The sequence below is a fragment of the Drosophila gunungcola genome (genome assembly GCF_025200985.1).
Source record: "Drosophila gunungcola strain Sukarami chromosome 2R unlocalized genomic scaffold, Dgunungcola_SK_2 000027F, whole genome shotgun sequence".
In the NCBI taxonomy this organism is placed as follows: Eukaryota; Metazoa; Arthropoda; class Insecta; order Diptera; family Drosophilidae; genus Drosophila; species Drosophila gunungcola.
The window spans coordinates 970,940-997,110 of record NW_026453175.1 but is presented as its reverse complement, the minus strand read 5'-3'; the positions used below and the strand labels follow the sequence as shown (position 1 = coordinate 997,110).

Here is a 26,171-nt window from a genome sequence, read left to right as displayed (position 1 = left end):
TGGGAAGTTTTATGCATTTAGCTCGAAAACTGAGAGACTAGTTTGCTGATCAAGAATATAAAAACTTTATAGGGTCGGAGATGTCCCCTTTACTCTGTTGCAAACTTCTGACTGAAATTATAATACCCTCTGCAAGGGTATTAAAACTTGTATTTTTCTTTTAAGCAAACTATTTTTTGTTGAACTTTTTGTTTTTAAAACGTTTGCCAAAAACTGTTTTTTCAAGAAAAATAGCAACATTCATTTGTTGAAAGTTATATTCTAGATGATCTTAAAATCCTAAGCTCATAAGCATGAGCTTAAATAAATTTTTTTGAACTTATTAAAACAGTTCTTCAAAAGATGTTTTTGATCTTAAAGATTTCTTAAAGTATTCTCGAAGATCTAAAAATCCGAAGATAATGTTGCCTCATTTAAATTTAAGCTGTTTTAATATTTAGTAACTTTTAATATATGTTGATAATATGTTATTGCATATATGTAAATAATGGTTGAACAACAAATCTCCTTTATAATAAAACAGGTAGAAATAGCGCACGAGCTTAAAAATGAGTAGGCTATAATTTAGTGTATTCTCCTTTCGAATTTAAGGTACATATAAGTTAAAGTTATTTGTTACATTTTTTCACAGCGCATCATCAGAAGAAGGAGAAAAAACAAAGGGAGTTGGGATCGGGGAGCCATATGCGAAATTGTTTTATAGCTGGCCGGGAACGGTCAGTGCGGAGCGTTGAGTTTGTTTATGGCCACAGCCAGCTTGGCCAAGAACGGATGTTGCCTTTAACTTGTATATCCTTTACTCCTGCTAGTCCTGCCAGTCCTTCCCCGCATTCCCTTTTTACTCGCTAGCTGTCTATGCGAGGGAAGTTCCTGAGCATTCGGTTTCATGTTGAAGCGTTTAACAAAGCGCCGTAAATTGCATCAGGCGTGCAACCACAAGCTTTCCCCTTTTGCCCCGTGTGTAAGCTGTTTTGGTATTTTATTCAGCTTTTCGTTGAGTTTCTTATTACCAGTTCGGAGCCCTATGCGGTTCAGGTAAACTTTTATTGCCCCGAAAAAACAATTTAAGCTTTAGGGTTAGGGATAGTAGGCTTTTAGCCGGGCCAAAAATTAGATTATTGGCTTACGGTAAATGGTCTTCAATGCTTTTGGTTTCGAAGCTAATGGCATGTGGTTGGACTTCGACAGGCGACAACTACAATTTATTGTGCTCAAAACCAAACTGAAATGCAAATTCAATCAGCTCCCTTGGCAGAGTGCAATTAAAACGTTTGCTGAATTTTCATTCGGGCCCCAGGGCTCTCCGAACTCCAACAATTATGAGTGGTTGTAATCAAAGCTCCAGCTGCGCATACAATTGCCATGTTGCCAATGTTTATTGAAGTCCGCGAATGGCCAAACACATGGCAGGGAGTGACATCCCGGGAGGATCCCTAACGCCCAGCCACGCCCATTTCGCGACCAGGACAGAGTCCAAATATTCGCGACGGTGGCAAGTGCAGCAAGGCGTTGCTTTTTTAATAGAGTCATAACTTGCTGCCAACTAATGGGCTTGCAACCAAAACACACTGCACTGGAAAAAATTCAGAAGAGACAAGAATTAGTTCTAATTTTTAAAACACTTTAAGGGGAAGCCCAAATATTTATTTAAATTTTTTTAGAAACAGTTTAACGTCTAAGGTCAAAGTCTTATCTTTTAGTTACTCCTGGTAAATACGTGGTATAATATCTTAAAATTTCTAAATCGGGTTAATAAAAATTCAATGTTTTATTAAAACTCATACAAGTACATTTAAAAATCTATTACCAATACTAATTTTCTATTTACATAAGCTAATCTATATGATAGAAAAGAAATCTACCAACATGTTGCCAAAAGCTCAGGTATTTGGTGTTCTTTTTTATTAAGTCAAATTCCGTTTAGTTTTCGTATTGCGTTTTTCTCTTCCAATTTTTTTAAGGGAGCAGGATGGTTTGCATCTTCAAAAAAATTATAATAAATTATAATAATAATATTTTTACAGGCAATAACAGGTTGATTTTTTGAGTAAATGGTACCTCCGACATTAAAACCGCGTCAAAAATTCAAAATCGCATATTTTTCAATTTAGTTTCGTTCATCCGCACAATAAACTAAATATATCAAATCAATCAACTAAATTTTATTAAATATTACTGTGAGTCCAGGCTTTACTCGCCGAAGACGCCATTTCTTTGAAGAGAATCCAACCGATAAATAATACATATACAAAAAAAATTCTAGATACACTTCAAATACAGGCATTTACCGTGTTAAAAATTTGAAATGAGATCAAAATTCGCAAAAATATGTTTTTTCTTCAGCCTCAGGAGACCATTCTGCCCCCTGAACAACATTTTTTATTTAAGCTCGAATGAAATGTTCCCAGAGCTTGGTAAGATTTTTTTTGTCTGTGCACTGTGGCCAGCCCTTGGTTAGCCATAACATAGACCCCTCGAGTTTTAATCCACCGCGTTTTTTTTCTCATGCTGCCTGGTGACTCGACTTTGGTTACAATTCAATTTGCAGTGGTCGCTCACAATTTTTTTTTGGGCCAGACGCGCTGGGCACTTTAAAAATTTGTTCCCGTACCTGGGCAGCGTCGTAAATGTGTGGAAATTGCTGGGTGTTATGCCTCGTAGGTATGTCCGCCAGTTGAGCAGCGGGCGGTCCTCCGCCATCTGCAACATCATCCCCGTTTTCTCCAAGCCATTTCCCATCTTCTCCGTCGAGTGTGTGGCATTTGGCCAACAAATCTCTCGCTTTCCCTGGCGGCGCTCGCTGTCGTTTTATTGTCTTGCCATAATGTTGATGTTGGACTTGTTCTAGATGGTGGGTTGCTGGATGATGGCTCCTTCTTGGCCGTTTGGGGGGATGGGGATGGTGATGGGGATAGTAGCTATGTGGTCCTCATAATTGTCTTGCGCAAATGGTCGTGTAAAATTTTAATTGCTTTTTAGTGCAAACTCTTGGAAAATTTGTAGTTCCCAAAGAGGCCAAGACCGGGTCTAAAAGCTCGAGTATTCCACTCACCCACTTCCTCATTCATGTGAAGGGTCAACTTTTGTGTGGGCTGATTAGGAAATGTTTATGGCGAAGGTGTTTTGCTTCTGGGAATAATGGTTCCTTTTGGCGCTTAAAAGGGTCAGGAAGTGCTTAGTGCATGGGAGGATTTAGTTTAGGGCTTAATCTGTTAGACAATTAACAGATAAAGTCCAAGCAAAAATGCTGCAAAGTAATTATTTTAATGTAGTTTGTATTCAAAAATATGATCTAAATTTAACATAGTATTATATAATATTAATTTATGATTTTAAGTAAATGATTTCTCACATTTATATTACAGATTCAAACCGTTTTTATTTTCGATGAACTGGCTTTGATTTAAGGACTTTGAACCTTGTTTAAAATGCTCAAGTCACAGCTCAAGCACGATTTGAAAAACCAAACAGAAGCAACAGCCACATCTTAACCGAAATCAGCAGACAACTCATTAAAATCCAAAGTAATTTTCCACACCATATCACCATGCGTGACACATATATCAAAAATTTATGTGCGAAACGTCAGAAAGTTTAAACACGGCCACCATAAAAACAATTTGAATACATTTTTGATTACATTTATGGAGGCGGTGCGAGAAGGAAACCAAGTCAAGCTGAAAACAACTTTCGAACAACACTTGACATGGAAATTTTTGTGTGCGTATACGTACTCCGTTCCCCGCTTTCTATGCAAAAACATGCAGGACCCCAAAATCCCAGGCTCTAACTCCAAGTCCCTGTGACGAGGGCAAATGTTATGGGATGTATGGGAGTCCTAAATATTTGTACTTTTGCTTGTCTATGCCAAACTAAACCGAACCGAAATTTACAATTTCATAACTTTAAGTGTCCCTCATCATTTTGATATTTTTTCCGGTTTCTATTTTTTTTCTGATAGTAAGAGATTCTTAGCTATGGCCTATTCTGCTCGTTAGCATTTTTCCGGTTATCTCCTGCCAAATTTATAGAGCTCATTGCCCCAATGGCTGAGGCCCGTCATTTACGGTCACAATTTTTGACATTCATTGGCCTTTTTCATCCGCTTCTTGTGCTCCTTCGTTTTTTGCGGCTCCTTGGCCACTCGATAGGACACGACACTCCAACTTAAATAGAAATGAGCGCATGAAGCGTGAAATTAAATTTGATAAATTCTATTTACGTATAGAATGGAAGATTTGTGGGGACTTTTTTTGGGCAGGACAGCGGGGAGCGTAGCAGGAATGGCAGATATTAGGGTAGCTGGTCCTAGGTCATAATTTAAGTGTATCGAATGAGTTTTTTAACGCTCGGTTGTGCAGTGCAAGTGTGATTAGGGGGGTATAAAAAAGCAAGAGATGTGCTAAAGAGGAAATAAAAGAAATTTATTAAAGGTGAGCTTGGATTATTTGAATTTTTGAGATTAATCTTTGTTTTGTTTAAGTTATAGCTACGCTTAATTAGTTAGTCTACACTCTTGTTTGAACGTTAGACAAACTATTATTTTGCTCCGACTCGTTTGTTAAAGTCAATTTAATAAACAAATTTGCAAATATTTTGATCTGATACTTTTAGTAAAAACAGGTTCTTATAAAAATAATAAATAAATACATTTTCGGATCGTTTTAATGACATATTTATAATTATACAACCAAAAACTTGTTTCTGAATTCAGAAAAAACATTTTAAAACGGATGTTTAATTAATGTCAATTTTTCCGTCCGTAAGGTCGTTTTTGAAAGGGTATAACAATGGGTATAACAAAATTTCATAATTCATTTTACTGAATTACGCTTATTTATAATTACAAATTATTATAATTATTTTACGATTAAATCAAAAAAGGGCAATTAAAATGCAAAGCCGTTGATACATTTTTACTTGAATACCATTTAGTAAATTGAAAAGTATTTGTAACTACAACAATATTTTGAATATTTCCGCCGTAGCGACTCATCATTTTTAGCGCTGTTTATTAAGAATGCACCACACAAGTAAAAAAGAAGTCTTAATAATATAGTGTATACAAAATAATAATGTAATCATAATCATCTGAAGGGCAGGCAGTTGAACCGCCCACATAAACGGAACCGCAGAATCACGCAGCTCGAAAGGAAGCGACCACAGCAAAAGGTACACCAGACACAGGGCGCATTGAAAACTTTTAATATTCACTCTTGTCGGCTGCATAAATTAAGGCACTCACAATTGGGAGGGCAGTGGGATGGGAGGTTGGGGCAGGATATCCAATGAGAGGAAGAGCTGAATGTTGGCCAGTTGAAAATGCAATAGCGAAACAACGAAAGTATCGCGTGAGCGACAGTGTTGCTAGCCATGCACCAGAAAAATAGCTATGCTTTTTTAAATGAGAGAATCAGTTCAAGTAACTTTTTATCATGGACCGCAATCATTTTAAGTTTTATAATAAAAATGGTTTTGTAATGATTACATTTAAATTTTTTACTATTTTCTTCAATGAATAACATTATTTTTGAGTAATTTAATAAAACTTAGGGCATCTATCAACTGATCTTGTAATCTGTTCAAAGAGGGAACAATTAAATTAAATTAAGCACAAAAAAAAAACAATGCAATAGCTCTATGAGAAAAAATTTAAAATATTGGCCGATATTAGTTTTTCACGTCATTGTACTTGTTATTAAAAACTGGTCTCTTTTTTTTAACAAAACAGCAAATATTTTGTTTAATTAATAATATTGTGTTATATAATAGATAATTTTATTTAAATGAACAGTGGTGTTGTGGGTAAATAAAAAAAATTATTATGAATCATGGAGAATAATGTTGGTCGGTAAATTTTTTTATGAAAATACCAAATTTTGGAAACACGTTAATTATTTTCCAACAACAATGTAGATTTGTCTGGAAAATAGCCAAGATCGCAGAGCTGTCCGGGAGATGCTGCTGATGGAGCAGATAACATGCAAGCCAATGGAAGGGCACTCCACTGAAGAGAGCGGACGCTGAAGAGCGCAGCGCAAAATAAAAAGCCAGCAACAACTCACTGAAAAGGTGGGGGCCACGGAGAAGAGGAAGATGGAATATAAGCGAGGAGGTGGGGGGGGGGGGGTGGGTTGAAGAAAATGCACAAAGCGAATGAAGTATGAAAAAGGCAGAGCCAAAGGGCTGCCAACTTGTGGCGCCTTTTGTTGTTGCTGCTGCTGCTGTTGGTTCCTGTTTGTTATTGCACTTTTGCGTGTCGAAAAGAGATGGCGAGAGGTGTGGGAAAGGGAGGGGCCAGCAGCGGAGGAGCAGCCAAAAACTGCGAACCCAGTTGGGCCACTCAAACTCACTTCAATGAATACTTTATGGGTTAATAATCGTAAAACCATTCAGCGCAACAGCCTCGTAGCCCTTTGGGCCTTTTGGTCTGCCTGCTCATGCACTCAAAAAAAATTTGGCCCAGTTCTTGGATTTGGGTGAAAAATTTTATTGGAGAACATTCTATTTTTGCCCCACCAACTATTTTGATAATTCCATTCTAACTTTCATACAAAACACATTTTAGCGAGGTAAAAAGACGTGACGATCGCACCTTCAAGATACAAAATTTAAGGTTTCAAAATGCAAAAAAAATTAATAAACACTCTACATATTCTATCTCAGCGTTTCGATTAAGAACATTTAAAAAGTGTATTTATTCTTGCCGAATTTTAGTCACAAAAGGTAGATTTTCAAAAAGTCGTGAAACGAACTTTTTTTTGTAATGATCTGCCCAACACAAGAGAAATTATTCCAGGATTCTTAATATATTAATTAATATATTAATTGCTTTTCGATACTATTATTGAAAGTAATTTATAAATTTAATGTGCCTTATTATTATTTCGAGTGTAGCCGCCCCTCGTTACCTTCTTTTCTTCCCATGGGCAAAGTTTTTGTGCGCGAGAATTCATAAACAATGTGCATAAAGCGCAAAATGTAGCGCTTCTGAGGGGGTATTTTCAGAAGGGGAGTAAAAGGGGTTACGTGAGCCAGAGGGGGTTGGGTGATGTCCCAGTGCAGTGGCAAATTGTTTGGCCGCTTTTGTTATTGTTGCCCTTGCTGCATCACTCTGTTGTTATTGTTGCAAGCGGCAGCTGCCTTTTTGAGTTTGTCAGGTGAGTTGGAACATCGCTTATGCAAGTTTTCGTGTTTCCGTTGATTTTCAACATTGCTCTGTGTGGGTGTTGTCAGGACTCTTATTGTTGTAGTTGTCATTGTTGATGTTATTGTTGTGCAGGTTCTTAGTGGATAGACAGAAGTTGGCGCTGACAAACGATGCTAAGAGGATTTCGAGATGAGAGATGGTAAAGTGATTCGAGGTGATTGGATATGAACACAAAAGAAGTAGGATAATTGAGAACCGCTTGAGCTTAAGTTGTAAATAAGACAAGCTATGCCTCAGAAATGAATTGGAACGATAATAATTAAAGAATTTTACTTAAATTATTTCGTTAAAGACATAGGGTTTTTGTAATAAAAATAGTTAATTCATTAAATTTTATAATAAATAAATATTACTCAATGATGTTTACTCAAAAGATATCTGTTTTTTTCATTTTTATTTGAAAGGCTAATAATTGTTTAATTTTTATTAAAAATATCAAAATAAGTGTAAACCAGATTAAGGTTAGTCATGGTTTTTTTTTTCTAAAAATCAAAACTAATTTTTTAAAAACGTTGATTTTTTAAAAATGGTTTAGGTACTTTTAACCTACGAAACAATACTTTTTGATGTTTAAAATTACTCTAAACATTAAACAACTTCATATTCAGTTTAAAATGTTGTTACAAAAAACAGAATCGGGTTAGTCCATTGACATATACTGGATTAGCATTCCCCCTTATTTTTATAAAGCAAGTCCTGTAATTATCAGAACTAACACCAAAAAATTCTTTAATACTTATTTCAACTACTATTACCAATTAATGAAAACGTTTAATTTTTTTCAGTTAATCATTTTTCAAAAACTTTGTTAATTACTTCCAACCCTTGAGAAGCCCATTAATCCCCTGTCAAATTTTAAATACTCATAAATATGGATTCATTTATCATCCACAGTTTTTCTACGCGCTCAGTTACTAATCGAATACAGATAAGAAATCCCAGAAGCACGTTCATCCCCAAACAAAAGTTTCAAATGCCAATAATTCAAAAATAAATAACTCATACGCAGCGTGGGCATGGGAAGAAAACAAAATATATAAAAGGCATCCGGGAGAAAATACAATAAGAAAACCCATGAAACAAAGGCAAAGTCACGCCTGCCAAACGGTAAAAATGTTTCAGAGTCAATTGTAAATATTTTTGCCATTGAGTTTTATTTGAAAAGTTGCCGCTGTCGTTGTTGTTTTTGTTATTGAAGGTCTGTAAAAATGCCACCACCTAATGAAAAGCCACCCCCAAAATGTTAGAGGGGCGGTGGGTGTAAGCAATATACCTGGGGGCCCGTCAGGTTTTACACGCTCGTTACGTTTGATTTATAAAAGTTGATGTTGCTGCTGCTGTAAGGCGAACGCACAAATTAATTGCCGTTGTTGTGCGTTGATAAATTGCGTATTCGCCGCACTGTACGCCTGAGAGTTCTTTAACAATTTGTTGTACGGCGGAGTGAGTAAGCGAAATATTTAAGCAATAAATAAAATGCCAAGTCAAGTTTAGTTCGCTCCTGCAAATATCATTCGCTTTGATTAACGCAGCGGGATGAAAGAGGGGTTATGGCTAAAAGTTTGCCAGCCATTTAGCAGTTGAAAAGATATTTTACCAGGGATTCTTTGCATTTAATTAATTGCCCTGCCATGCTCCAGGTGCGATTAACAATGGGCTTTAGTTTATTGTGGAACGCTTTAATCGAATTGTAAACCAAGATAGCTTCGGCAAAAACTATTACAAATTTGGCACGATTTTGTTGTATTTGAGACCAATTATAGGCTTTATAGTTCGCGTGTTAATTAATATGAATGTTGTGTTTTGAATGAGCTGAATGGCTGAAGAGGGAAATGATGTTGCCAACAAACTTTATACCTTCCTCTTAATAAAACCATTAGAGATCCAAGACAGTTATGCGTTTTCAATCAATCCAGTTAAAATACTTTTGCTTGTAGTATATGTAAAGATCATCTAGTATATTCGAACCAGTAGATGTATTTTCCTTTTTCTGATTGACTTACAAAGCAATTTATAACACAAGTAATATCCTTAGCTCTTTATTTTAATTTATTTGTACTTTCAGTCTTTACTATATACCATTTTTACCCACTTGAATTACGTGTCTTGTGACCCTAAATGAAAATTATTGAAGTTATATAATAAGTTATAATAATTTATAACACAAGTAATATCCTTAGCTCTTTATTTTAATTTATTTGTACTTTCAGTCTTTACTATATACCATTTTTACCCACTTGAATTACGTGTCTTGTGACCCTAAATGAAAATTATTGAAGTTATATAATAAGTTAAGTTGAAGTTATATAATTTGATCACCTCATCTCACCTTACATTTAATTGCATCTAAAATTATAACATATTGAAGAAAATTTAATTTAGCACCTTTAATAGGTATTGAATCTCATTTAAGCCGTACTCGTTAGCGGTAAATGTTCCCTGCCCCCAAAACGGTTATTAAACACTTCCCACTGCTGTCCATCCGCTCACCTGCTTCTTAGCCGGCTGTCTCCATAATATATTTTCCTTAACGCTTTTCTTTCCGGCGCTGCTAATGCGAGACCCCTTGCCGCGAGATCCTGAGAAAGTCGGTACTTTGTTTTAGCATTTCTCTTAATTTGTTTTGGCAAGAAAAGAAAACAATATTTCTTTTGCAGTTTGAATGCTGTGTGGATATTTCACTCGGACCCGCTGAGTGCGGCGCCAGCGGAAATGAAAACTTAACGCTTATTTGAGCCTTCAACAGTGCACATAAATCACGAGACTGATGTTGCCAGGCTTTCGGCTTTTCCCCCGCCGACTACCCGCTTTCCCCGATTTTCCTGCTGCTAAGCGAAGTCTACTTACGGGGTCCCTTAGCAATCGCATTTGGAGTCTGCTGTCGGTTATATTCTCTATTTCACTCCGCAGTTTGTTCTGTCTGGGGGCTTTGTCTGCGGGCCTGTCATAATTCCGTCTCTAAATGTTTTTCGACCGCATTATGCTGATGACGATGATGGTGATTGGGCGCATATGTGCGTGAAAAGTGTTCCATTCGCTTTTCCGCTTTTGCGGCGTGTGCAACTTCCGTTTCCGTTTGGCGCACCGGAAACGGCAGACGCCTGTGGCGGGCACTTTCACTGATTGCTGCTCCCCAGCTATTCATCCCCCAATATATATATATATAGCGCCTCCTCATTTGTATTTTCAGTTATTAGCAGTGCAACCCCTCTTTTTTCGTCAGCAATAAAAAATATCTCGCAGGCAAGTGCATTTTCTTACCCTCGGCGAAATGAGTTTCGTCTCAAAGTGTACATTTTCAAGTAATCTCAAAAATTTAGCTTTTCTCATTTGATTCAATTACTCCTTTGGGTGTTGTAATTTTATTTGGGCCCTGCTCTTCGCCAAAACAAACGGATTCAAGAGGAGCCCAATTGATGGCAAGAGAAAACAAACATTAAAGGAAGGAAATTTCAGGACGAAGCAAAATACTGCAGCTGTTTTCAGAAGAAGATGCGTTTGCGGCTGGTCTTTAAGCTGAATTTGGTGGGGTTTCATTAGCTGCAGTGAAAACAAATTGTACTGTTAATTATTTAACTTGATTTTAACATAAAAGTTACTTAATACATGACTTGATGCCTTTGGAAAATGTAACTTTTTAAATAAATTAAAGAGTGTAAAGTGGATCATAGTGTGAATACCTTTAGCTTAAATTTATAACAATAAGGTCAGACCATCAAATTAATAGAGGTATTTAGGACGTTCATGAACTTGCGCAGAAAATAAATTATATTTTGTAAATATACTTACATAGCTACCATTAAATAAACTAACTAGTGTAAAGTTTAAAATTAAATTCTATGTTTTTTTCAGTGCACACCTAAGTTGAGGTCATTAAGCTCCTTTTGCCAGCTTTTCACCATCAACAATGGACGAAAAATGTGAATTTCGCGCTAGTTTTTATACAACAAGGCTGCTAATTTGATGCTGCAACAATGCAGGCAACAGTGCTCTGTTTGTGCCCCCTTTTTCCTTTTTCCCTTATTACCACACCCTCCTTCACCCTCTGAGCCACAAGCTTATGAAAGCCACGCATCCATCAGGGCTGTGGAGGTCGCCTTTTGGTTTAGCTTTAATTTCATGCTTACTTTAATGCGAACAAGAGGGAAAACCCCCCTTTTTCCCCCGTTTTCCACACCCTTGTTGACTTTGTGCTGTAGTTAACGGCTTTTGGCAATGGAAGAAATTGGCGAGGCGGCTTGTGGGTGGTGGGTGGCTTTGGAGGTTAACTACTTTTCATGAGCTTAATTTTAAATTGAGGCTGCTGTGGCGGCTTCATTTACTTTGTGCCCTGGCCAACTTTGTTGCCAGCAAACTTTTACGCGGACTGTTTAGCAAAAAGGCAAAAGTTAACTTGTGTCTTCCCCTTTCCCCTTCCCCTTCCATCTCCTCCCCGCTTCGGTTGAAAAATTCTATTAGGAAATGCAAACCGGTTGCAAGGCCATTGAGTTATTAAGCCAACTAATTGCTTATTTGCACTGGGAAAATCTCGGCGATCCGATCCTCGCAATCGCAATTTGCACTCAGCGCGAAAAATTGCCACTCACGCCCCTCACTTTCCAAGGGGGCGTGGCCTGCCCAGATAGCAAATCTCCCCATCCACTTTATTCGACCATTCACATAGTAACGCCTCCTTTTCGTTTTCCTAGTGAGTGAGTGAGGTTGGTTGATTTTTCCAGCCTTAAGTTTTAATTGCGCGGCAAGTTGCTCATGATCGTGAGTTTAATTAAACCGCGGTGCTCGGCCATTGCGTGTTGATGACTCTATCAGGGGGCATGGCCTATCTATCCATCTACTGAAATTAATATTTGATTTTTGCTTCGTTAATAGAATGCAACAAAGAATTTACCTTCTTTATGAAAAATGTGAAAAGTTATAAGAGGTTGCTGCAGGAGAAGTTAAATTAATGGTAGAAGTAAAGGATCAAAAATGCTGGGATTTTTTAAAAATCATTTGTTTTGTCTTATCTCGAATCTATTGACATAAGCTTAACATAAACTTAAACATTAAGTAATAACTACATTGAAAAATAAAGTTTGCAAAACCATACAAGCACTATCGACTCATACAAGCACTTTTCAAGCACTTTTTAAATATGGTTCAAACTTTAATTTCTTATTTTTCAAGTAATAAATTTATTAATGGCAATACCTATCTTACTTGGTTTTTTCTTTTAAAAACATTATGGTTTTTAAAGGCAATAATGAGTTAAATTTTTTAAATCCTAAGAGAACATTTATTTCTATAAATTGTTCTGAAAACAATTTAATAATTTTCTACTTTACCTTGTCATAATAGCTGGTTTAATCTTCTACTTATTCAGTTGATTATTTGTTTAATAACCCTTCCTCATATTTTCTTTAGCTATCTTTTACTTTAACACCATTTTAACCCCTATTCTTTTCGCGTAATTAATAAATCGTTGCAACTTTGCAGACATTTCGTAGCTAAATTTGAATTTGAGCCGTCTTTTCATCCTCCCACTTAGCATTAAGCACGATATCCTTGCTCTTTGCATTGTCTGCATATGCGAGCAACTTTAGCCAAAAGCAAACCACTTAAATTCATTTTAATTCAAGCGGATAGCAATCCTCCACAATTCCTACCTTACTCCTAATAGCCAGACTTTTCGTAGCTCATAATAATTTCACAACGCATATACTTGCCGTAAAATAAATTTCCTGCATTTTTGCTTAACCCAAGGTTTCCGTAGTGTACAGTGCGATGTGCCCCCGGAAAATGTTCTGTTTTTCTTGGGGGTCTTCCTATTTTTACTCGTTTTTTTGGTGTGTCTAGTGCGTCTCAAAGGGTTTCACACTTTGTATGTTTGCGGCAGGAGGCAAAGGCTGCATATGAAAATATTTGCGAAGCCTTTTGAAATGTGGAAGCAGTTTATGAGACTGGGACGAGTCTGGGGAAAAGTATTAGTGTAAATATTTAATGCTCGTTTTGGTTTATTATAATTTTATTGCAGTGACCGAAGATTGCTTAGATGTTTATGAAACAACTCGATAATTTAATATTTAAAGTTTCTAGCGGAAACATTCAGTTAAATTAATGGATTTTGTTTACAATTTCATTAATTTTAAAAAATTCCATTTCCTATCAAATTAAGCTTTTGATCTTGAGATCCTAATAAACTTTGTTTTTAAATATTGTTTCAATAAAACTTTAAGCAGTTGTTAAAATTTTAACTTTGTTAAATATCTTTGTGTTAGCAGTTCAAACAAATAAGAAATTATGCATTTTATTGCAGTTTACTTCTAGTATTGGTAATTGGCAAATTTTATAATGCTAAAATTTTCCTGAATAAGTCACAAGGAAAACAATAAATGAAAAACAAATAAAACAAAGATTTTGAGGTGGATCAGTAAATTACAATAAATAACTTAAATATAATATTTATTGTCAATGTTAATATTTTTTGGAATTTATTTGCTAAGATATGCAACGCATTAATAAAAATCCAACAACATATTTAAGACATCCTTAAGCACTCTTCCCAAAAAACGAAATGAATTCATTCTATTATTTTGTATTTTTAATTCGTACCATTTTAATTGCCAGTTGAATGAAGAGCAATCAATTTGGTGAATGGTTCTTGTGCAAACACCTTAAAATGCCATAAATTCTCGACGACTATTTATTGTTTTTATCGGCTGACCCAATTTCCGAGAGCAAACCAAACAGAACAGAAGCTTTGCCTGCAAAATGGATGACCCTACACATCATTCATTGCCATATCTTTCGATACCTAAGCCATTGTTTTTTGGCCATTGGCAAACAATACGACAAATTGCTATTGCATTGTCTATCTCCCCTCTCTCTCGGTTATTGCAATTTTCGCAAATTGTTTTTACGCAAAATATATGCGTTTAACTGCTGTTTCGAGGGCTTTTATATTTTTGTGCCCGAGATATAGTATATCTGCCATTTATATAGGCCATTAATATTGCATTTTTGTTGCACTCGAAACATTCCATCGATCGCTGAATACGATTTTTTGTCAGCGTTTTTGCTGCATTTCAAATGGCAGAAATTCCTCGACATCGTCGCAGTTTTGGCTGTTTTTCGCCGTTTTGCATTTCCGCATTTTTGCATCGAAATTAATTTGCGTAAATTGTATTAAATGTTTTGCCATGCCCAGCAAACTGTGCAAATTTTAATTGAATGCCTTTTGTTTGCCTCTGAATAATTCAGCAATGTTTGCCTTTGTTGCTGTAGTTTTTGGCTTTATTGAACCGTTTTTCCAGTGCAATTTGATGGGCACAAAAAAGCAGTGCGAATTGCTCTCGACGCGATAAACGGATAAAGCGAAAAACCACCGCAAGCACGGTAAATGCAATTTGAACGGTTCGATACTAATTGGTTTATAGATTTTATTATGCTTTAATTATTACTCTAAAAATAAATATGCCTGTGTTGCTGTCCTACCGTATGGTTGGAAATTAGTTGTAGCTAATCCTTTGAGCGGCTTTTTTGAAAAGGAAGCTCAAAGATTAATTTTCCGAATGAACAGTAGGCCATAGGCAAAACTTCAATTATAAACTTAGATTTTGTTAACCTTTTTTTTTTTTAATAAAAAGAAATCATCTGATTAGAATGTTAAAAGCATAATCAACGCTGATGCTAATTAATTGATAAAAAATATAGAAATAAATGGTAATATGAATGTAATTGTTACATTTTTAAACTTAATTTAGATTAAGGACTTAAAAAAATTTAAATAAATATGTACAAACATTTAATTTCTTACCGCGATATAGGTATTTTTATCCTTGAACTCCCTGGCAGAGTTCACCATCATCTTTCAGACATCAATCACTCAATCCTTGATTGCAAGCATGCCCAGCATCTATAACCATGTTATTGATGAATTACTATTTTAGCCAGTGGCCAGACAAAAAAAAACCGCTTTAATTAAAAGCCGCCGAGGCGGGACAGTTGCACTTGCAGTGCAGCGAATAAATCTTTTGGCGCGACCGCAAGACACGAGGCGCATTCAAAATGCTAAATTAGTAAAATGTCACTTTCGCTTTCAAGTCGAGAGGGAAAATTCCAGGGGCACAAGCTGTGTGCATTGTTGTCGGCACTGATCAAAGCCGCACAATCCAACGACGACGGAGATGCGGCAGCCACATAAATTATCACGGCCTAAGCAGGCGCAGACACTTGCCAATAGTGTTGGCCAAAAAGGGGGGAAAGGGGGCGAAATGCGGACCACTGTCGTGCGAAATGTTCCACATGTGGCGAGCAATGCATTGACACACTTCAAAGGCGTTTTCAGTGCAACTAAGTGGGCTAAAAGAGATAAAGGGTGTCAGAATCGTAGGAGAGCTTAATGACTGAATATACTGATTTAAATTTGTCACATTAAAAAAAGTATTTGACAACAAGCTAAAATGGTCAAAATCAGAAATTTACCGCATAGACCAATACTTTATTAGACTACTTTTAAATTGACATAAGAAAAATAAACTTTTATTTGAAAACGTCAGGTAGAAAAAAAATGATGTTAATAAACATCTTATTAACCAGTCTGTTTTCCCAACATAACACAGGTACACAGCTAAAATTTCAGTTATATTGGCTACATATCAGATTTTCGTATTCTAAGCTATACCACGGAACCCTTAGATGATGGTACAAAGATTTGCATTGGACTTTCACTTAGGAGCACCCAATTATCATAGAAAGTACAATTTGTTTGTGGAAGTTCCTGTCTATAAATTTGTTATATATTTATTATTATTATAATTAAATTTAATATGCAAGGCCTATAAATGTTGTTAATATATTAAAATTAATCATTTAAATTTAAAAATGTATATTGGTTTTACATTTTAAATATACTTAGTTATGATCAAATTATAATAATATAATGCAAATATATATATCACAAATTTAATTTAATTTTTGTTTGTTTGAGCAGTCCAATTTTAATATTTCAAACACATAATAATATAAAAATAGTATGAGGGAACGATTTTTTTCCATTTTCTCTAGATGCTTTAAAAAATCTCACTAAGGCTAAAGTATTTATTGGGCTGTCGATTAAATAAATTTGAACAGCATAATATCAGTTACCACACATGATTTGTTTAAAGACTACCCTTAAGCAATCGAATAAAGTGTGAAAATGGTAAACTACCTTTGGCTAACTGGGAAATCCATACCATATTTTCTGGTGGCACACATTTCGGAGAACTGGATACTTTGCTGTTTGCAATTGCAATTTGAATTGTGTATCGATGCTCGTAAATATTTTTGGCCAGCGGATATGGCTAGGAATCAGAAATGGAACTGGATTTGAGCCAATAAAACGCCGGCGTGCATAAATCTTGAGCCGTTTATTGGGCAATTCCAGCATGGCGAGTATCTCATGAATCGTTTAGTATGGCATACAGATTGCTTCCGGTGGAGTTGTCTACTAACGTTTATCAAAAACGTCTGTCCGAAGAAAATTAGTCAAATGTTAGAACAATTTTGCTTTAAATAATAACAATTGCAATTAAAATTGGAAAACTGAATAAGCATAAACTTCTGTTCACAAACATAAGTCCGTTTGAACAAACATTAGTTTATCTTTCATCACAATACAAACCAACGAATTCCTTTATTGATTTGAATGATTTTATCACTCAGTTCATAAAAAGAGGAGTAAAGATCTTTTACCATACCTCAATTTCGATATCAACTTAAAAATGAATTTCGTCAGATTCCATGGACATCTCTATTCCATCGCTGTGAACGTGACTTACCCACTTTCACGATGTCCATCGCCTAGTCAATCAAACAAAGTTTGTTGTCGAGTAGCTCGCTGCATTTCCATAAGTTAACTACCGTTCTGGCACTCTGAAACACATGTCACGCACTTCTCGAACAACTGGGAAAAGCTGGAAAAGCCCACGCCGTGGCAATTTCAACTGCACTCCACAGCTGGCCAGGCCAAGCTGAAGCCAGTCTTTGGGAATAAACCCACGCCGAAGAAAAAGTCTCCGGGGTATCTGTAAGTGGAGCGAACAAAATAATCAAAATGGGAATAAAATCAAAACATTGCGGCCACTGGCAATTTGCATGTGCAGAACCAAAGCATATCTGTGCTCAGAAAATTTTTAGCTTGAAAATGAAAAAGCTATATTTCAATGTAAAACAAAATACGAAATGATTTCAATTAATTTTGTCCATTGACTGCTAACTTATATTTCAATTTCATTTTAAGTTATGTAAGGAATTATATTTATGATACATTTAATATATTATTTCATACATATCAAACAAATGATGATTTTGATTGAACATTATTATTTTAAAGGGGTAAGCAAATCAAGTATTAAAATTTCTTTATAAACAATTTTTTGTTTAAAAAAAACATTTTAAACGACTCATCATTAAAACATATAAACAAAATAAACATACTTTAATGTAATTGGTACAAGTATTCTTTTGGAAACAATTTTAAATGAGCTGAAAACTATATTAAAATATTTTTACGGTGATGCCATCAATGGTTAACGTGGATATGTATTATAAAGACTTTGTACTTTCTAGCCTGGGATCATTTGCAAAGTCTAGGTATTTTACAATATTAATAGTTGAATAGGTTCCTTATGAGATATATTTTGAACATTCTACTTTTCATAGAGTTTCAATCATGCTTCTTTGTCTAAAGAGACTTTTATGTTCATCTTAATAATATTGAAATTTTAAATTTAATTTTGTTCTTTTTTATAACACTATTAACAATAATAATAACAACTAAATAACTAAATAATATGAATATAAAACATTTTTTTCATTCGCACTCATAAATATTCAATTTTACAATTTTCTTCAGTCTTTAAGTGGTGTTTCCAGCCAAGTGCTCATCGCTGCGCTGCAGGCTACTTGAAGACATCGCTGGAGGCGCCTCTTTTGCAGTTGGCAGCACGAAGTGGAGTGGAAGAGTGCGTTGAAGACACTTGTTGGCTGCCCGCCAGATGAGGATGATGATGGTGATTGCGAATGTAGCGGCGATGATGATCGCGCCCGACGACAGCATAACAAATGAACATTTAGAAGGAGTTGCAGGCAAATGCCAGCGGCCTCCGCAATTCTTTATTGCCATCCCACTCGGCGGTCAGAAAAAAGTGCGAGTGGGACTGCGACGCAAGAGCTGCATGCAGCTTTAATCAGGCCTCAAGTGTCAAAAGTCCAAAGTGATAAGAAGGGTACTATATTTTACTTAAGGTACTAGGTACCAAAATTTATGCCTAATAGTAATTTAACATAAAGATAAAAAGGATTTTTGTTTTAAACCAGTAAATGGTGTATTTATGAGTAAGCAACGAGGTAGATGATAAACGTAAAGTTAAGATTTGCTATATGCAAAAACTATAAAACGTTATAGTATATATAAAAAATGAGTAAACAATACTTTTCAAAGTGAATAAAAAACTATTTTTATCACTACCATACAAATAACTCAGGTTAATTCGATGCAATGCGCATAACAACTGAAAAAAGGTATGAAAGGAACACTTTTCAGTTTAAGCCAATAGATAGCCTCCATCTCATCTCTTATAATGTTTTCTTAGACTTTGCCTACCGAGTTAAGTGACTTTCGTTAACTTGACGTCGACAACGTCATCGCGTTCATCACACAGGAGCAGAAATAACTACGAATGCAATAACTCCGCCTCCAACTCCAATTGCCTTTATTAAACGTTGGCCTGTCAGCCTCGGATTGGGTGTTTTTCTCTTCGCCAGCTGCCTCTGATGCTGCGCGATGAGTTGTTGAAAAGTTAAAATGGATTTTACGCAAAGTTTTTAATTTGCCGCTCTTATCCCGCAAATCGTTGACCCTTGCAGCATGTTCTATTCTCTTTACTGAGTGTAATTACATTCATTAATATCTTTTCAGAAGACGAGGAAACTTCTAAGAACAGATTTTTTTTGATAGAACTTACCGCTTATAATTATAAACTAAAAAAATGTATCGATTGTTTGAAAAATCTTTCTTTAAATTTGAATTGAAGACTCATTACAAAACTTTAATTTTCCTTCCATATCACAACACTTTACTTTTCCTGTTTCTTGTGCAAAGGTCTCATTGTTCTGGTAACTTTTCGCTTTTCTTGCGAAACACTTTTAAAAACCCCATTTCACCCAAGACCGTTTGCATTCCATTTTATTAACCACACAATTTTTGCATTAAAACTTACACAATGCCTTTAAAGAACAGCCCACGCAATGTGAATGCAGCTTTTGAGCCAAGTCACCATCGGCGTCTAGACATTGGTAAACAAAGGACAAAAGACTTTTTTGCAACTATAGCTGAAGAACAAAAGATCCAAGGAACCAAACCAAAAAGTGCGTTGGAAGTTTTTGAGGTTTTCTTATTATACTTTTAGACTCCTGATATTTGCCTTAATGCACTCCAAGCTGATAATTGCGGTTAGGTGTACAACTACCAGGATTTTGAACGTGACTTGCAAAAATGATTTTCTTTTGTTAAACATTTTTATCTGCAAGTGGACTGTTCTTCCTAGTTATAATATTTTTAATGTTAATTTAAAAACCATTTCATAAGACAAGATTTAAAGAACAGGCTTGGGTCAATTTTTTTATAAAAAAAAAATATTTGTCTTAATTATTATACTAGAAATTGTATGAGACTTACGACTTGTAAGCCATGTACTTTGATTCTTTTGTTGGGGCTTTTAAAAAACCTGACTCCATGTGAAAAATAACCATAACTACTCCACCTTTTCAGTTTGTCATTCACGTTAGCGACTTCCCAGCCTGTCTTTTGGCCATGCTAAGGTATTCAGCGAGCAATTTGCAATTTATATTTGGTTAGCCAGGTTGTCAAGGAAGCGGCTGCAGTTGCAGTTGCAACGTGAGACAATTGCAACGAGCTGCAGATGCACACAGACACACGGGCACAAATTAGTTAAATTACAGGCGCTTGATTAGAAAAAGTGGCTTTGGCTGTTGCAACTTCTACTTGGCATCTCAAGCGCTCCACTCTTTCTCCTCAGATTGCCGTCTTTTTTTGCAGCTTTTGCCGCTAACGAAGCTCAATTCGAGCGCCAAATTGAAATTGATTGTGACATTTGATCATGCGTTTGCCTTTCTGCCTCGGTCTTGGTCTCCAGAAAGAGACGGCAACCGGGCAAGGGGAAAGAGACGGCTTGCTGTCTTTGGAATTTGTGCGGAAAATTGCTAAAACGGTAGGCGCGCAGGTGTGCTTCGTTTTCTGCTCTTCCCCCCCATTTTCCTTTTTTTTTGCTTCAGCTTTTCTTGGCGGATACGCACTGGATTAATTGGACGGATGTGCATTGGGTTGATGAGTTGAGCCGAGACAACTGGAGAAAACTGGGGAGCTGAAGGCTCAAATGCAAGCTGGTAGGCCTCTCTGTCAGGGATTAAGATGAGTTTTGTTTTAAGGCGCTAGAGGAAAAAAGTTTAAATTGCTTCGGTGTTGGGTGCAATGAAAAATGGTTAGATGTTTTTCTGAAAAGTGGGGTGAAGGATGTTGTAACCCGAGCTTGGGAATTATTATAAGTGGTTAGATATGACATCGGCAACTACGTTTTGTAGTATGTTATTAGAAAGATTACACCCACTATTTAAACAACAAATTAAAATAATAAATGCCGATTCTGGCATATGCAATTTCTATAGTGTTTAATTTTTTTCATCAGTGTAATAGTTGAAAAAATCGTCTTAAATATTAATTTAATAGAGGAGGAGCACCTATTTGGACAAAAAAAGTCAAATAGTTGTTCTATTCCAGTGTGGAGTCCAGACTAAAGAAATAGTTTTCCCTGAAAACCCAAATATAAAATGCTGAAAATGATTTATTTTAGCAAACTTTTACAGTGAAAATATTTTAAGTTTAAAAACAAAAAATATTCATGTAAAATATATATTTAAAAATTTTAAATATATAATCGAAATTTTTTCTTGGTTTTTTCTGTTTGTTATAAAAAAATGCTTAGGTCATTTTTAGGAATGCTTGGAAATTGGTGTACCTTCATTGCTTAAAAATTAGTTCAATAAGTTATTGATCCGCAAAGATTTGTTATAGATACATTTTCTAATACGCCCCAAGTCTTTAGCCACAACTAACATAACTCACCTGAACTACTAATCCGGTCCTAAGAACTATGAATATGCTAAAGCACTTATGTCTTTGGGGCTAACCCTGCGCCGAAGCTCATCTGGAGAGCATTTTACTAGCACGGCTCGAAAGGGGTGAATCCCCACATGAATAATTACAGCGCACGCAGTTCATTTAATTTCACTTGAGGGGGTAGAAAACCCTTTAGCCAGCGAAATGCGCGAGGCACATGAATGAAAATATTTAATGGAGAAATTTATAACAAACTTTTGCAAATGGCAGCAGACTGCCTAAAATGGCTGTAGATGAAGAAAGTGCCAGGGCGGTAAAAAATTATGAACATTAAATGGAAATTAAGCTAATCAATTAGGTCCAAATTGTGCTTAAGATTGGCAACGCTTTTGTTAGTGCACCGGAAATATTTTTTTTAATATAATTATACAAAATGTAATTTTTATATATATAAGAAACACGCTTTCGATCAATCTAATTAAATATATTTTTGTTTACAATAGTTTTTTTTAAGTATATTATATTTATTATGCTCATACGTTTTTTGAAAGTTTTTACGTTTAAATATATTTATAAATATTGAATATTAAATAAATTCTTGGCTTTTTCAAAGATATTAAATTTTAAAAATGACCATTGCAAATTTAATTTTACAATTTTTCTAAGCTATAAATAATCGAGAAAATATATAAGCTTTTCAATTTTTTTTATTGCAATTTAACGAATATTTTTAAATTATTTTAAAGTTTTACATGTATCCCTAATATTACTTATAAAAGCTTTACATATATTTCACTGTGCAAATAAGTTTAAAGTACGCTTTACTAGCGACTTCTGGCCCATTCGCTGCCTAACCCAATTAGCTGAAAGCAGCCAAATCCCTTCATTCCTCACCCTACCCCTGCTATAAATGACCCACATTTAAATTGTGATCAATTAAGTCTTCCTATTACCATACCCATCCCGTAAACCCTTTGAATCCCGTGCTGTGTAGTATCTGTTGCCATTGCATAGCTGAGTTAATGATTGGAAATTAATTTGTCAGCCAGGGGAATGGGCCAATGGGATTACGCAATTGCGTAGACAAATTGCTGGCAATTAGCAGGGAGTCCGAAGACGTCGACAAAGGCATTGTTCGTCAGGCGATTCCTGGCTGATTCCCATAGTTCAGCTTAGGTGGATGAGCCTCTGACTCGAGCTCAACTTAAAGGCATTGGCAATCGATCTGTGTCAGGTGTGGAGTCGGGCTATTGATGTGAATTAAGTAGTTGATTAATTGACCGATAGAAAATTCTCAAGGGAAATAGATGAAGTAGTTATCACCCTAATAGGTCATTAGTCTAAGACTGAATTGTATTGTTTTATCCACCTAAGTTTATTTAGAATTAAAAGAGTTTACATTAATTAAAAATTTTAAAATATCCATTTTTTTTTTACCTCTAAAAGTAGTTTTAAATGGAGAGTCTTCAAAAATGTCCGTTTTAAAAACTTTTTCTGAATTTAAAATTTTTTTTTAGTATTTATAATTTTTTATACCAATTGTAAGTTTTTTTTTTCATTTGAAAGAATTTTAAAAAGCTCTGTGACCAGTTCCCCCAAAAGTTAATACCCATATTCCCAAACATTTAAAACATCCCACTAATTACGAAAACCCCTTTCTTGAAACTTCTGAAAATAACATCTTTTATGGTCGCCCTAAACGAACCGAGAAATTTCAGCCAAAACAATAAAAAGGCGTCACCACCAACGAGAACTGGCTGCCAACTTGAATGGCCCAATCAAATTAAGTACTAATCCTTGGGAAAAACCGCGAACAATTTAAAATGATTGTTAAGTAAATTTCCCAAAACAATTACGATGGTCTAGTGCACACTCAGAGAAAATCTGTGAGAGAGATTTATATTAGAAGCGCAGGCGCGAAGAGAGGAGATTTGTTCTAGCATGCGATAAATTTGTAGCACGTCGGCAATAAAGGATGATTAAGAACGAAGGACTGGCTCTTTACATATGTGTAAACTGTTTGCAGATGGCCATTGAACAAGACAAGACAACAATAATGAGTTGGCTTTTCTGGACAGGTAAGGGGAACAACTTTTTGAAGAAACTGTAGGAAGGATAATCCACTTAGGAGTGCCTTTAGCTATAGTGTGTGTGGGCGAAGTACTGGCGACAACAATGTTGCACACACAACAAAAAATATAAATTACTTATTCATTTTGTTTTACTAAACAAATAAATAATTACAACAAAATCACTTTGTTTTTGTATAAAATAAGGTGTACTAAAAATAAAAATATTTAAAAAATAATAAATATTGATAAACCTTAATTAAAACAATAATAATTTTAAATTCAAAATAAATATTTTGAAAATTCTAAGCTTAAAAAAATATATTTGGAATTAAAGCATTAGTAATTTTAAATTCAAAATATATATCTTGACATTTGTTTACTTAAATAAATATCTTACAAAATAAAAAACAATCAATAGTTTTAGATATAGAACAAATATATAGAAATTTGTAATAGTATAATTTATATCAATATATCTGACAAAATAAATTATTTTTTGAATAAAACAATACTGTTAAGCTATTAATAAATTTTTAAAAGAAATTCAAGGACAGTTTAAAAACAATTTTAAATTCATTTTCTCTGTGTATACTTGGGACATGGGGAGAAATTGTTTTATTACCCGGGCGAAGCCGTTGAGTGTGTGTTGACTGAAAACAAAGGTGCGCACAATAAATTACATTGTTACACGGAAACTTACGACCAGGACACGGACTCACACTCGCATATCTATGCATATGTGTATATATAGAAGAGGTCCTGGCAGGAAGTCAGCAACAAGCGCGGCGTTAATGAAAAGGATTTCTCCGGCATCCACATGTCTGCCCTTAGTTCAGCCACCTAACTTCCATCTTTTACTAAACTGACTTTCCTCTTTGGGTTACTTAATATTTAAACTCCGTCCAGACGGGAGATTTTCTAAGCAGTGGGGTAGAATCCTATAGTCCTGTCTTTGATGTCCTCGACCCATTAGTTGAGGTCTCAACTTTTGCATAAATAAACGCCTCAGTTCATTAGTGAGTCTCGCCCTCAGCACCTCCCGATTCTCAATTGCAAAAAGGGTTCCCTTTGGGGTTTTTGCGGTTCCCGGAGCCATCGGTTACTGCGGTTAGCTTTTGGGCACAGAATGCGTTAAAGTGTCATAAGCCTGGATAGAAGAGACGATTTTATGACGGACCAGACCACAGTTACAGCTGGAAAATAGTTGGGCTGTTGTTTTGCGTCATCTGTTTAAAGTTTAATGATTTTTTAATCGATTTTGAAGGAGCTCGTGGATGAAAAGCAAATGGAAAGTGAAAACTAAAATCATTCAAAAATGCTTAATAATGTATACGTTAATTAAGAGGTAGTTTTATAAATCTACTTCCTTTGATTCTTTAATATTCCCCCTTATTTGTACCCAATATGCGATGAAAAATACCATTAAAAGATAAGGCTTAAGTTTTAATTGTAGGATAGTAAAAGCTTAGTATACTGTTTAAGGCAGGAACTGTAATCAATATATGCGATATAGTTAAAAATCAAAATTTAATAACTATTTTTTGAGTGAAAAAAAAATTGTTCAAAAATATTGATTATATTTTGAGTTATATTTTTTGAGCACAAAATTTCGGTCAAAGTCGGATAGCTTTTTTTGTGCAGCATTCTTGAAAAACCTTATTAAATGAATCAAGACAAGTGGGGATTATTTTTTTAAGCAAGCTAATAATTATTGTTAACGAGCCCTGAATACTAGATTAAATTTCCGTTAGCCAAAATGGACTCATGGACAGAATAAGAGACGCATCTAATGTTTCAAATTTAAATTAAGTTTAAAACAAAATCCCTGAATCCCAGCAGCTGATGTGTTCTCCATCGAAAACATTCAGTCGAAAGCCGTCGTTCAAAATTCAACAACCCCAATCCTCTTTTTCCCATTCTATCCGAACTTTTCCGGATCCGGACTGCCCAAAGAACCTTCCCCCGACTCGATCTATGGGTACGGTGGTCAGCGCCCTGCAGCGCCCCACCATCTTTGTGAGCATGGACAGTGTGCACGCGCAATTTGTGCGCGAGACGATCAGCAGCAACAAGGTGGTGATCTTCAGCAAGAGCTACTGCCCCTACTGCAGCATGGCCAAGGAGCAGTTCCGGAAGCTGAACGTCAAGGCGACGGTGGTCGAACTGGACCAGCGGGAGGATGGCAACGAGATCCAGGCGGTTCTTGGCGAGATGACGGGATCGAGGACCGTGCCACGGTGCTTCATCGACGGCAAGTTCGTGGGCGGCGGCACCGATGTGAAGCGGCTCTACGAACAGGGCATCCTGCAAAAGTACTTCCAGTGAGACGCGTGTCGGCTTATGATAATCCATTCACATTTTGTTGTTCTGGCACAACACAAAGATTTAAGTTGGTTTAAATGAATAAGTAGACACCAGTTCGTTGAAATTAAAAGAACTATACAGGCACTCACACCCATCGATTTCTGTTAGCTTTTTGTTGTTCTGGTCACTTAAAAGTTAAGTATTACAAATGATCTTAGTATTCATTGTTTAACATCTACATGGCTCTTAACATGATCAAAAATTTCTGATACCTCTTTTGCTTTTAGTATGAGTATTTTAAGATAAGTCCTAGCTTTACAATCTTATAAGCAAACATTTTTAAAATGATTGTTTGAAACCAATTAATATGAAATCAAAAAAATTAATATTTTAAAGACCTTAAAATGTGCCAGACCAGACCACTTTA

General features: G+C 35.6%; 1 protein-coding gene across 1 annotated transcript; it reads left to right on the top strand.

Moving 5' to 3' along the window:
* Positions 1 to 25,282: 25,282 nt before the first annotated feature.
* Positions 25,283 to 25,903, top strand: LOC128256712 (uncharacterized). The gene has a single exon (XM_052987240.1). The coding sequence runs from the start codon at positions 25,283 to 25,285 to the stop codon at positions 25,763 to 25,765; it is 483 nt and encodes a 160-aa protein (XP_052843200.1). The 3' UTR covers positions 25,766 to 25,903.
* The last annotated feature ends 268 nt before the right edge of the window (positions 25,904 to 26,171 follow it).